This window comes from Molossus molossus, unplaced genomic scaffold (assembly GCF_014108415.1).
Source record: "Molossus molossus isolate mMolMol1 unplaced genomic scaffold, mMolMol1.p scaffold_m16_p_2, whole genome shotgun sequence".
Lineage (NCBI taxonomy): Eukaryota > Metazoa > Chordata > Mammalia > Chiroptera > Molossidae > Molossus > Molossus molossus.
The window spans coordinates 139026748-139038032 of NW_023425355.1; the positions used below are offsets into that span (position 1 = coordinate 139026748).

General features: G+C 38.6%; 1 protein-coding gene across 3 annotated transcripts in view; it reads right to left on the reverse strand.

Annotated features, from left to right (window-relative positions):
- BMX (BMX non-receptor tyrosine kinase) overlaps positions 1-10569 on the reverse strand; it is a 50419-nt gene extending 39850 nt beyond the window's left edge. For all 3 annotated transcript variants that reach the window (XM_036271584.1, XM_036271583.1, XM_036271582.1), the window contains exons 1-3: positions 10427-10569; positions 2127-2273; positions 1170-1274 (exon numbers count right to left, since the gene is read on the reverse strand). In XM_036271584.1, the coding sequence (XP_036127477.1) occupies positions 1170-1274; positions 2127-2273; positions 10427-10429 (255 nt within the window). In that variant the 5' untranslated portion in view covers positions 10430-10569. The remainder of the gene's footprint in view (positions 1-1169; positions 1275-2126; positions 2274-10426) is intronic.
- Positions 10570-11285: the final 716 nt, after the last annotated feature.

The following is an 11285-nucleotide window of genomic DNA, read 5'->3' on the forward strand; positions in this document are numbered from 1 at the left end:
TCAACTTTGTGAAAAATATATTATTATGCCCATTTTGCAAGTGAAAAACTCAGAGAGAAACAGAGTGTGTTGTCTATGGTTATACAAATATAAGCAATGGCTAGCACCTCTGTGGGGTTCCAAAGCCTGTGTTCTTTAAGTACTTCATGCCCCTGTGATATGAATGTGAAGGATCTTCCATGAACACACACTCCCCTGGTTTCTCCCAATTGGGTAATGATCTTTTAAAAGTGGGAAGCATAGATTGTTCAGCAGTTAGATTATTTTATTTTGTTTCATTTTTGGCCACAGTTCTTTCATACTGGCACTGGGTAGTCTGAACATTGGAAGGGCAGTCCACCTGCCTTTAGATCAGAAAGATAAGTATTCATGATATAATAAAAGTAGGGCTTAGTTCAAGCCACTTCCCAAGGGTACTGTAGGCACACTTTCCATAACACACCATTTTAAGGTAATACTTTATGGTAAAATTAAAACTCCTTAGCATGCAGTGCAAAGCCTTTCTTATGTGGCCTGCCCACCTTTCTAGACTCATCTCTTTTACTCTTTTACAGGGCTGCTTTATTCATAAGTACTACTTGAAGCTCTCCAAACCTGTCATATTATTTTACGTATTAGTGCCTTGACATCTGCTGTTTCTTTATTTCACTGTTCTTTCTGTTTTTGCTGGGTTTAACTCCACTTGTCCTTCCCAATCCACCTCCAGTAGAAAATCTCCCTGACTCGTGGAGTGAAGAGTGAAGTTTTTGCTTCCTGGGACACCATGGCTACCTGCTGACCTTTACCTTAACACTTACCCTCACTGCATTATAATGATCTGTAAATGCCTTGGGAACAGGGATGACATTTTCTTCCCTATAGTGTGCCTGGTACCTTCTGGCACATTGGCTATGCCTGGCAATGTCTGATGAAAGAGACTGTCAGAGCCCAAGGCAAGTCAGCTACTGGGGCTCACTCGTTCACCTTTCTTCTTTGTCCTTTAGGGAAGGCAAATGGGTAGATTGAATTTTAGCAACCTGCCTAACTCGTATCTAGAAATGTTACAAGTCTTGTCATTGTGTTAATGAATCATTTGCAACATCTTTATTTATCCCTGCTATATTGAGTTTATAATAGAAAATACTAAAGGAAGAGCCATTAATCCAATGGAATGTTGCCTCTCCCCTTACCTGAAATGGGTACTGTCTCTCCACAGGGGTCTGCTCCTCAAGATTGACTTTCTCCACACATCTGATTTTCTTAATCTCAATTGATCCTTTTCTGCTGCCTCTTTTCTGAATTAAAAAACAAAATATAAGATGCCTCATGTGATACACAGTGGTGCACAATAAAAAGCATAAAGGTAAGGTTATGCTTGGGAGGGATATTTGGAGATGGGGTGAGCATGTGAGGCTCATTCCAATGCTTCTCTAATAGTCAAAATTTAATGACAGCAGAATATGTTTTTAAGTATGGACACAAAATCATATATGCCTCCCAAAGCAAGTCTTCAGGCAGCACTTAATAATTTTGTTTGATAATCGTGAAACACATTTCAAATCACCTGCCATGTGGTTAATCTACTCAGGAAAAATCAAGATTTAATTCCACAAAACATCTTCATTTTGTTTCAGTTTTATGACAGTATTTCTACTGTGATGGAGTTCTCAATCATATAGAAATAGTCTGATTTCCTGCACTAAGGCAGGATTTCTCACCTTCAGCAATATTTGGGGCCAGATAATTCTTTGTGGTGGGGGCTGTCCTGTGCATTATAAAATGTTTAGCAGTATCCCTGGCCTCTATGCAGTAGAAGTCAGTAGCCTGCTACTCCCACCAATTATGAAAACCAAAAATGTCCCCAGCCATTGTTAAATGTCCCCTGGGGGGCAAAATCACCCTCAGTTGAGAACTGCTGTTCTAAAGTGATTTACAGTTTGTCTTTGTAAAGTTAGCCAGTGTTTTACAATCCTTTATTCTTGAATTATTACACCTTGGTTAAGAAAAGACAAATGTGATAAGTGAGTGCAAGTTGGTCTTTACTGTAAAAGCCAAGAAACCTGATATTGTTTCATTATAATTAAGTACTTTGTGGAGCCTTAAGAAAAATAAATAGTATAAAAGCAATGGAATAAATAGGGTCTCACCATTTTGTCATATTCATAGTAGGAGAGGTTTGTTTTGGTCAAAACAAAAAGCCGCTCTTTGTAATTATTTGGTGACATTTTCTTCTTCTGCTGTGACCTTTTGAGAAGAAGTTCTTCTAGAATGGATTTTGTATCCATACTGTCGTCCTAAATAAAATAATTAAAATGAATATTTGTATCATCTAGCTAGGTTCTCTTTTACTTTCATAATTTTTATTCAACTATTTTTCATTCAAGGATAATATAAATAATACAAATTTTCAAAGTTAGATCTAGATTTATAGAGGAAAAGTAATTAAGCAGGCTCTTAACTAAACATATACCTGTACACTTTCCCTACTGCTTTGGTTTTGACTTTGATAAATATGTTTAATTTTTATATCATTTTATGTATTTTACTCATCTCCTACTCTAGATCATAAATTGACCATCTTGATACTACCCTCCAGACCACCTAATAAAAATCTTTTTATTCCTTCAGCATGCTATAGGCATTTGTTGAATTGAATTGGATATAATCAAACTTTTAAAAATTTTAACTCCACACAGTTCACCATGTCTGAAGTAACTGATCAACTGAAATTTCTCTCCATTAATGTGACCAGTTATTTGACCAAATTATCCAAATCACTGTGAGACTCTGATATCATTTAAAATAACACCCACAGCCCTCGCTGGTATGGCTCAGCAGTTAGAGCGTGGGCCCATGGACTGAAGAGTTGCAGGTTTGATTCTGGCCAAAGGCACACACCTTGGTTGTGGTTCGATCTCTGGCCCTGGTTGGGTTATGCAGGAGGCAACCAATCGATGCGTCTCTCTCACATTGATGTTTCTCTCTCTATTTCTCTCTCTCTACCTCGCGCCTTCCCACTCTATCTGAAAATCAATGGAAAAATATCCTTGGGTGAGGATTTACAAATAATAAAAATAAAATAATACCTATAGCCCCTGGTCATGGTCAGATTTTTAACATAAAGGACATGGGTTTACTTTTCAATATTTCTGATAATAAAACATTTAAAATGATATCAAAAGAGATAAGAAACTTAAAAAGTGGTACTTTATAAACTAAAAACACCCTTTTCCTTCCCAAACCATGTAAAACATTAAAACTTAAAGTATTTCTGGAAAATAAATGCATTAATTTTCTGGTTCTAAAGATTATTGCCTCAACCCTCTGTCTGATATCAGGCCTGATCATGAACAATAGTGTTCAGCAAGCTGTAGGCCATAAGAAAGAAAATTTATGTTCTTTGCTTTGTGAAGTCACATCATTATTAATAGTCACATGCTCAATAATTACCATCTTTCTTTGTTTATTGATAATCTGAAGGTAATTAACTTTACTCACCTTATGTTGGAGAGAGCCGAAGTGTGCTTGTGATTCCTTACCTTTAAGTCTCAAGCTCTAAGCAAAAAGTTAGAGCTCTGAGGCACCATCACTCATATTCCCTCTGCTTATGCCAGGGTCATGTACCAGAAAGAAGATATTTGCATCCTATTTATCACCCTGGATCAGGAAGCACCCACATGGGCATTGCTCTGTCTGGATGGAGGCAGATGCCAAGTGAACCTGTCCAATCACTAATGGGCACTTCTCACTGGCCAAGGAATATGGTAGACCTACTATGGCAGGGCAGTGGGAAGAATGAGAGGCTAAGAAAAACAGCTTGGCATTGAACAAACCATGGTCAGGCCCAGCCAGCTTCTCTCCCTATGTGGACCATGCTACTCTAGAAATGGGAATCAAGGAAATCAACTTTAATTATTTATTTATATAGATCAGAAGACTATTAATCTTTCAAATGTTCTCTAAGGGCATCATTTGATTTATAGGCAGAAGTAATACAAATCTTATCTACTAAATATAGGAGAGTTTTGGTCACTTTTTGTTTTGAATATTGTTTTATCTGGGGAGGAAATGAAGCACTGTAAAATTCTTTTGCAAAAGTAGAATGGGTTTCTTTTGAGCGCAATGGGTACTATTAGTCATAGTCACTGGTTTCTTTGCCCTAAACAGGGCAGAGATCAGTGTGTAGTAAACCCAGCAGGACCTGGAGATGCAGGTAACACACCTACCTTTCACCTTTGCCTCCATTAGAAACTCTACACATACGTTCGTTCAGATAAGATTATTTTCTACACCCAAAGTCTATGGCCGAAAGATAATTTGCTTGAAGACTTATTGAAACTAGGGAGGGTCTACTTTTGGTGAGTTAAAGTCCCCTTTGCGGCATAGTTGTAGGGCACTTTTGCCTTTTACATTTCTACATTTAAAAATTGACTAACAAAGCAAAAGAGAAAACTGTGAAAACTCTTGCAAATGTCTTTTATATTCACAGCTAATACACTACTCCTCAGAGCAGAGTGCTGGTTAAATAGGTCTGGTTAGTAGAATAGAAAGGTTACTTTTCAAATGTTTCCAGATGCTGAATCAATTTGTAACATTAAGAACACTGTTTTGAAAATGCAAATCTCAGTGTCCAATGTGGTATTGATCTTTCCCAGTACTACATGATGACATACACACTTTTGTGTTTATACATTTTTCACATTCATCACGTTAAAGATAGTGTTGAAAAAAATGATATTGTTGGGGAAATTTTTACCTAAAAATTAATATGGTGAGTCACAGAAACTAGTGACAAATGAAATTCACAAATTTGCTTCTGTCTATTGAAGAACATTACAAAGGAAGGTGCCAAGTCCACAAGCACATTCTTTAATAAACCTCCAAGGATTTATACATGTTGCTGTGTCTGTAGCAATATAATTTGCTAGACTTCAACAAAATTGTTCATTCCAAAATCTTGCCATTTATGAATTGATTGGCTTTCATTTAAAAAATTATGTGTGTTCATTATATTCCACAAATAAGTGAGATCATGTGATATTTATCTTTCTCTGCTTGGCTTGTTTCGCTTAGGATAATGCTTTCCAGGTCCCTAAGGGTAGACCCAGAGACGTGGAAGTAGGGTACAGACTGACAACCCTCAGAGGAGAGGATGGTGGGGGAAGGAAAGAGATAAACCACAGAACTTATATGCATGTATGCATAACCAATGGACATGGACAACAAAGCTGGGGACGGGGTGGAGGGGATGGGAGGTGGGTGTCAATGGGGAAAAAGAAATGACTGCAACAAAAATAAGTTAGTAAAAAAAATTATGTGTGATATGTTTATTCTGCAAAGCCAAGAACTATAGACAAGCAAAAGAAAAAAAAAAAAACTCAACATTTTGGTGAACATAGCTTTAGATTTTTTTCAAGTATATACGTGCATGTGTTTATTTTTACAAAAAATGAGTTCACACTCTGGTTAGGTGGCTCAGTTGGTTGGAGCATCATCCCGTGCACCAAAAAGATTGCGGGTTTGATTCCTGTTCAGGCACATACGTAGGTTGCAGGTTCGATTCCCAGTTGGGGCACATGCAGAAGGCAACCAATCAATGTTTCCCACATGGATGTTTCTCTCTCTCAATGTCCTCAGGTGAGGGTTAAAAAAAAATGAGTTTACATACTGTGCACATGGATCTGTAATCTGTTATCATATAGCAAACACTCAGAGCTACATGTCTTTGAAATCCTTCAGAGTTCCACTCCTGAAGTGGACCCTCATGCTTCCTAATAAATTTGAAGAACCCCCCATTTAGGTGACTAACACTTTTGTCATCTCAAGATCAGTTTCTTCTAAGACAATACTTGATTCCTACTCAAGTTTCAGCCTGCCTTTCTCCTTCTATTTGCTTTTGCCCCTTTCTTGTACTTCCTCTAGATTAGCCTAGATTCTAAATTGAAGACATTTCTCTAGTATCCCTTTGTATAGGAGGTGATACTCAGTGATGACTAATTTTTAGAAATGTAATATCTCTTTTTTGTACTAGGACAATAAATCAACAGGGCTCAGGTACCACTGTTGACTCAGAAGCCTGTCTAAAGACTAGCACTCTGCCCATCCTTATTTAAGGGAGATTTAGTTGGGAAGATTAAAGAAAATGTTCAAAATAAAATGAGATCTTAAAGCTAGTCTGTATTAACCAGAAATTTATTTCTATAAGGGAGCTGGTAAGGTTTGGCTGGAATCTCATATTACCACCTACATAAAATAGACACATCAATTTGCCTACCAAATAGTCCAGGCTACCTATTTCCATAAGCACATGAAACTAGAAAGAGATTAAAGTGCAGGGGAGGCAAAAACAACAACAACAACAAAAAAAACACACCCCACAACACCTTAAAGAAATCAATATAGTATTTTCTACAAGGAAGGCAGCAACCATTATATACTCTATAACATACATAAAGGGTGCATGCTGAATTAACCTGAGTTGGAATCACTAGGGTTGTTTAGTATTAATAAAGAAATGATATCATGAGAGTAAGATGTTCAACTCTGCAGGTATATTTAGTACACTTGGATTTAAGCCTCCAGTGTGTTCTGAGTGATAACAAACAGGTTTGAGAGCTAGGTTTCATAACTGGTTAATGTGCAAGGTTGCTGTGGGGTGGTAGACTCAGAAGGCTTGGAGGAGGTGATAGTGATAGTGCTGTCATTTGTAAGCTGTGTCACCCTGACTAAATCCTCTCCCTGCACAAATGTCAGTTTTATGATCTGTAAAATGAGATGAGTAACAGTTCTTTCACTTAATATGACTTAAATGAGAAATGAGAAATCTTATGTGAAAATATCAGGCACACTGTGGGCACTGAATCATGATTTAAAAAGGAGGTGAAAGGAAACAACTCACGTGCTGGAGTCAAGTCTGTTGTCTTTGGTACAAAAGGCCCAAAAAGGAAATTTTTTTTTCTTAAGATAATCAAGAAATCCCTGGTCGGTTTGGCTCAGCGGTTAGAGTGTCGGCTTGCGGTCCAGAGAGATCCGGGTTCGGTTCCTGCTAAGGGCACGTACCTCGGTTGCAGTTTGTCCCCGGCCCTGGTTGGTCGTGCAGGTGGCAACCACTCGATGTGTCCCTTCACATCGATGTTTCTCTCTCTCTCTCTTCCTCTCTCTCCCTTCCGCTCTGTCTGAACAAAAAATGCAAAAATGTCCTCGGGTGAGGATAAAAAAAAAAAAAAAAAAAAAAAGAATGTCCTTGGGTGAGGATTAAAAAAAAAAAAAAAAGTCCAGAGATAATCAAGAAAGATATTATGGAATGGAAAACATTAAAATTGGATCTTGAAGGATATGAGTGATTGTAGTAATAATATTCCTAGCTAACATTTAAGGAGGACTCACCATGTGCCAGGCACAACTTGAAGCTCTTTAAAAATATGCTTTTGTTTACTGGTCACAACTATCCTATTGGGTAGGTCATGAAACCCCCACCTTATGGGGTAGGTTGTGACACCCTGCCCTATGGGTACACAGGCACCCTTTGGGGTAGGTCATAACACCCCTACCTATGGGGTGAGTTGTAACAAAGTCCCACTGTGGGGTAAGTGGCAACCTCATTTCCTGCTTAGAGCTGATGAAGCTGTGACAGACAATAAATTATCTAAGCTACACTGCTAGTGTGGTGGAACTGGGATTTAAATCCAGGTAACCTAACTTCACAGCACGTATTCTTGACCATGGTGCTAATGTTAGAGAAGGACATGCCAGCTGTGTAATCCTCCTAATAAGAGAAAGCTCTAACCTAATATAGGAAGGCAACCAGAGAATACCAAAGCTGGTAGGAACCCTAGAAATAATCTTATGAATGCAATAACTGAGCCCCAGCAGCCTAAGTGACTTAGCCAGAACTGCAAAGCTGTGGCCTGAAAGATACAACCCAGGGAGCCAGATTTCTAGTGTCCTGCTTGGGGCACTGTCCACACCATCATGACAATAAATAGATTAAAAGAGAGCTGTGTGTTCAGCTAAACATACTGAAGCCTTGCATAAATTTGAGTATTATGAGACCCATGGAAGGGATGTTTTATTGGCAATAACAGAAAGATGTGACCTATAAATAATCTTTCAGCAGGAATCTCCAAGGTGGTGTTAAATAGCAAAACTCTAGCTCACATTTTGAAGATAGGTAAGAACATACAACTCAAAAGCTGGAATAAATTCTAAGTGGTGCAGAAGGGGTGGGGGCGGCAGGAGGCAGGAAATGAAGAAAGAAAGGCGTATATAGTTAAATGGGGTCATTGGATAGGTCCCTCAGCCAAAAAGCATATTCCCTGACTGGCTCAGGATGGTGCTCTTAAGGCTTTATTCTTCAGAACTGAGAGATGAGAGTAGCAATTCCTTAATTCATTACTTGATTTAATCATCCTCTCTTATCTTACGTGTCATTTAGCTAAAAGTTTTGGTAGGTGTCAAGATATTAAAATAATCCACATTGCAGTGGATGACAGGGGTGGGAAGGAAAGATGCTTCAAGTGAGGACTGAAGAGGTAATGGCGGCTCAGGAAGGGAAAATGGAGGACCGACCCTATGACAAACTCAATCTTCAAATATTTGCCCCAGGCCAGGCCTGCTTATCTTCCTGCTAAATAACTGAACAAAATATGATGGTAAATTAAACAGGAACAAAAAGCTTACCTCAGAATCCGCTAAATTCGTTTAAAAGTATGACTCTTAAGATGCTGGCCAAAGACAAATACCAGTTCCATAGAACCCGCCAAATCCCTCTTTCACATGATGTTATGTAGAAGAGAGAAAGCTACAATTGTCTTGGCATGATGTTGGCAGAAATCCTTTAACCTTGACACTCAAGTTCTCAGCATTTTGAAACACCATACCTTAATCGCTCCAAAATGAATTTATGAAAACCAGGTATTTTGGGAAGTTCAGTTTTGCACAAAGGCAAGCATTCCAATGCCATTTTTGTTGGAGCTAAAATTTGCGTTAGGTGTGAAATTCATCTTTGGTGCCCCACAGAGCTTTTCTAAGCCCTTCCTTCTTTTCAGCCACCTCTTTCCTTCTCCTTCCCCTTTGCCAGCGCACTCCTCTAGATACCTTCCTTAGGAGAAAAACAAATGTGATAAATCTATGTCCTAATACCTTATGCTAAATTACTTTAACACATAGCACTGCTTAGGGAATGTATAGGTTGGTATGTACAAAAGCAGCCAGCTTTGGTAGGTTCAAATCTCTGCTCTGTCTCCATACAACCTGGCATGTTACTTAACCCTGCTAAACCTCAACTTCCTTATCTTAAAGGAAGTAAAAAATAACCACCTCAAAGGGTTAGGAGGAGTCAAGAGAAAATGGTGGTAAGATGCCTAGCACACTAGTAGATGTTCCAGAAATCCATACCCCTTCCTCTCATCATTCCATAGGCAAAATTTTCAAAAAATACCATAACAAAGTTTAAAATCAAAATGAAATGACCCTCAAAATAAAATTTTAGTCCTTATCCCCTTCCCCCAGCTCCTGGGGATAGGAATTAATTGAAGGCAGGAAGAATCCCCAGGTGTTGTCAATAAGCACCTATTCCGCAGATCTGTTACAAGCGTTTATCCTCAAACTGGATCTTAAAAGCAGGTTGAGCGAATCCCTTAGTGACTGTGTATTTGTGCCACCCGATTTCTTACAAAACAATGTAAAATGTTACTCAAAGTGTACTTCTTGGACCAGAAGCATCAGCATCACCTGAGAGCTTGTTAGAAATACAGAATCTTGGTTCCCAACCCAGACCTACTGCATCACAATCTGAACTTTACTGAGATCCCCAGGTGATGTGTGCATACGCGATTTTGAAAAGCACTGACCTAGACCACATTATAGCATACTACTTTCTAAATCCAATGAAATTACCACAGTCCACAAGAATTTTCAAAATTACATAGATGTGGGTACAGCTTTAGGGTTCACCTCTCTCCCATCTTTCTATCTCCATCTAAAATACCCCTAAGCCTCTGATTTAGGGAGATTTCAGGAACCTAAGAACAAATATCTGTACCTAAAATAACATCATAAAAACAAAGAAAGAGAAAAGAAGGAGTGACTAACATTTCTTTGCCTTTCAGAAGCAGTTATGAAGCCAACATGAAAAGTCATGAAAAGGCAATGCCTGAAAAATAAGTAAGGAGAAAATCAGAGGAAACAACGCAAAGCTAGATGAAGCTGGTGGTAATATACACACAACCTGACAGCTGCCCTGAACAAAAATTTGAGCCAGAAAAATCCCAGAAATTTCATTCATATATATATATATATATATATATATATATATATATATATATATATATATATTTTAAAGGCTGGTTTCCCAAATTTTGTGAAGTTCAGGCTCTACAACACCCGGATCCAAACCTGTGTTCCTGTAGGATATGACATTGCATAGCCATCTGCCGCTTAAACGCACCATTTTGGCTTGTTCTGCTGCCTGGTCCACCACGGTGAAGTCAATCTGCTCTTGCAGGAGCACAGCCCCAGCTGTCCTTCTTCCAGCAGCAGCAAATTGTCTCACATTTTCTTGGCTGCCGGGTCAGAAATGGCTACATTACTCAGTGCCCCCAAAACGTTTATTGTCCTGCAAGGCCTTACACAATCCCACAGGAAACCACGCTCAACACTTAGCCAACACTTGTTGATCTGATTGAATGCAACAAAAACAGAAAAAAGCATATTTTGTAAAGTTTCCAACTTTGATAACCATGGCTCCTGCTTTTCCCAGGCAGCTCTTGGGTACATGTGATAACCTTGCCTTTGTTTATAGAACTCGATGCTGGAAAGGACAAGAAAATATCTCTGCAAAACTCCGCTCTGACGCTGACTTCTCGCATGAGTCAGGAAACCATGAGGTAACTCCAAAGTGCACAGAGGATAAGCTATGAAAACTCTAACTCAATACTGGAGAAAAGGAGGTGGGAGAATATATGAGAGAGGACAGTTAGTATGACTGAAAAAGAGCACATTTCCACAGCTTAGATTGTTAAGAAATCCAGAAATGGAAAAGAGATCAGTTTTGTTAATGTACCACGCACCAAGATTGCAATGAAAGAGTGCGATTGTCACTTGACATTATTATGGCAACATCACAGCTTTGGCTTTATTCTTTCCTCCATTTTCTTGGGTGTACACTGGCTGGTCATATGAAATAAATCTACTGACTTATTTTATATTCTGCTATGGACATCCAAGAAAATTGTTCATTATATTGGCATGAATTGACACACTGTTTACTTATAAATCATTGGCTACTTTAACTTATTAGTAAACAC